At 38.1% G+C, this 2,905-nt stretch overlaps 1 protein-coding gene across 1 annotated transcript; it reads left to right on the forward strand.

Moving 5' to 3' along the window:
- Positions 1 to 1,146: 1,146 nt before the first annotated feature.
- LOC118755963 (integumentary mucin C.1-like) lies at positions 1,147 to 2,399 on the forward strand (the record flags this gene model as incomplete). Its single annotated transcript, XM_036490753.1, has 2 exons — positions 1,147 to 1,695; positions 1,777 to 2,399. Coding segments are annotated over 2 exons (758 nt in total), but the record flags the coding sequence as incomplete, so codon positions are not given.
- Between the last annotated feature and the right edge of the window lie 506 nt (positions 2,400 to 2,905).

Consider the following 2,905-nt stretch of genomic DNA (forward strand, 5'->3'; position numbering starts at 1 on the left):
AACCAAAATATGGATAAAATTAATTTTTTCAAAAACAAAAGGCTGGAATATTTTTAAAATCATAAAAAGTCGTTTAAAAAATAGCTGCTTCAAGCGAGAGTTTTCAATAATTTTTAAAGCATCAATACGGCGAGAAAGTTAAAGTCTCCAATTTTTCATTCGAGAACTCTCAAATATATTTTATAGGATACTCCTCCATATTTATTAAAGCCTAGAAAACTAACAAAAGGTAAAAGTCTGCAATATTTTTAATCGAAAACTCGGCAATATTTTCGATTGAAATCTCTCAAATAAAAAAACATAGAAAAGGTTTATGTCTCCAATAATTATGGTAGAAAACTCGATTTAAAGCTCCCAAATATTTTCCAAAACATAAAACCGTTCAAATAGTTGTAGTCTCCAAAACTTTCAATCATAAACTCTCCAATATTTATAAACAAAAAGGTATAAAGAGTCAAAGCCTCCAATATTTTCAATCAAAAACTCTCCAATCCTTTCAATGGAAACTTTCCAGTATCTATCGTGACATAAAACCATGTCATATAAAAAAAGCACTTTCTTCAATGTTTAAAAAAATATAAACAATTAGAAAACATTAGAGTCTCCAATATTTTCAATCAAAAACTGTCCAACACTTTTAATCGAAAACGCCCCCATATTAATAAATACATAAAAAACTTTGAAAAAGTTAAAATCTCATAAAATTTAAATAGAAAACTCTCCAATATTCTCGATTCAACACCCTAAAATATTTTTAAAACAAAAATATGATGAAAAATTTGAAATATTTTCAAACAAAAACTCTCCCATATTTACAAAAACATGAAGAACATAATATAAGTTAAAATCTCCAATAATTCTAGTACACAACTCTCCATTACTTTCGATTTAATATTTTCAAAAACATAAACAACATTTAAAAGGTTCAAGCCTCCGATATTTTCATTCCAAAACTCCCCAAGTTTCACAAAAATAGAAAAAATCAATCGTTTTCAACGAAAGCTTTCCAAAAATTATCAAAAACATAAAAAGAATGGTGGAAAAAATCAGCTGTTTCAAACCACAACTCTCCAATATTTACATATATTATTTAATTTTTACCTCCCCCAAAATTAATTTCTTAACCTCACTTTCCCCTTCTTACAGCATGCCACACCGCCAAAGTCTCAAACGCCAACAGCGTCGCCGATCGCCAGCTGATGTGTTATGTTTGTGAAGATTGTGCCAAGGTCACAAAAGAAACACCACTCGAGGCATGCGACGCTGCATATTTCGAGAAAGTCAGTACAACAGAGGAGCCCACCGCTGATCCTACCACAACGACGACGACGCCGACCTCAACTGAGACATCAACGGAGAGTAGCACAACAACAGAGCCGAGTACCACCACCAGCGTTGAGACAACGACAGCGGGCTCCACTACCGAGGCCATACCGGCACCATCCACAGTCGGCCCAGCGCCAACCACCACCACAGTACCCACACCACCAACAGTAGCTTCAGCCGTTTCGGAAGCAGAGGAAGTGGATGCCGATAATGCCACCACCACCACCACCACCACCACCGAGAATGCATTGAATGCAACCACCACCACTGAGAATGCATTGAATGCAACCACCACCGCTGGTGCGCCACAAGCGTTGCCATATGTTGCCGATGACTACTCCTATCACTGCTTCAGCGTACAAAAGATGGGTGAGTTGGGTTAACGACTTAGCCATTGGTTATTTTGTATTTTTTGTTTGTTTTTTAATTTGTATTTTTTCTAACCTCCAGTTAACGGTACTGCGTCGTTGGACCGCGGCTGTTCGCGCGTCACCACCATGGAGAGCGTTTGCGGTCAGCTGCGTGCGTTGAACAATGGCACACAGCTGAGCAAATGCATACCCTGCTCGAATTCCAATTGCAATGGTAGCAGCGCGCTGGGCGTGTCTGTGGCGGCGTTGATGTTTACGCTGGTTGCAGTGCTGCTGAGTCGACAATAAGGCGCTGGAATGGAATGTCACATTATCTCTCTGGTCTGCGATTGCAGCCAACTTGCAATTACCGTCAGTTGTTTTGTTTCTGCAAGTGTGTAATTTTGTGTGGGCGTTTGTTCATATTGAAGCCAAAAACCATATACGAATGCAGTGAAAACCCTTACGGGAGAACGGGAAAGAGAATGAGAAGCAACAAATGGAACGCTTGCATCTGCATAAGTAGTTTAGTTTACGTTTGGTATTAAGTATGAAAGTCATGAAAATCGAAATATTTTAATTTACAATTCTACCAAAACCCTTACTGTGTATTATCTCATGTAATGTACTTGTACTTATTATTTACGTTTGTATTTAGTTGTTTTGGTTTCGTTCTTAGATTTATGTATTATTTTTACAAAATAAATACGAAGCTAAAATTAGGATAATTGGAAATTTAAGTATAATATGGATCGAATACCTTTGCCGAAACCTGACTGTCCCACTGCACTAAATTGCCAAGCAGATACAAATAACTCACTGTATAGGCGATACTAATTCATTGCTAAATTTTTAGATTGATCCCTTCAGATTACTTTAGGTTAGATTCTAGCAGCTGATAGGGCAGTACAGTGACAGCGATAGCGTTCTATGCTTTTAATTTCTTCCTCGTCCGCCGGCTGGTCCATTCTGCTAGCATACGTTCGCATCAAGCAGTTGCCTGTCATACTATTTAATTCCAATTTGCCAATTGCCTTTTTAGGTCGAAGATGTTGCAGACGAATGAGGTAGTCAGACGTATTTCAATTTGTAGCAAGCTCGCTGCAATTGTACGCAGATGGGCCGAGACATTGGTGCAGGCATCTACGGACCAAGGCCTTTAGTCTCTGTGACTATGGGAACATACTCGAACATCTTATCCAGCACAAAGAGCTATGCCATTAGTATGT

Source organism: Rhagoletis pomonella, unplaced genomic scaffold (genome assembly GCF_013731165.1).
Source record: "Rhagoletis pomonella isolate Grant_MI unplaced genomic scaffold, Rhpom_1.0 Rhpom_scaffold_08089, whole genome shotgun sequence".
In the NCBI taxonomy this organism is placed as follows: Eukaryota; Metazoa; Arthropoda; class Insecta; order Diptera; family Tephritidae; genus Rhagoletis; species Rhagoletis pomonella.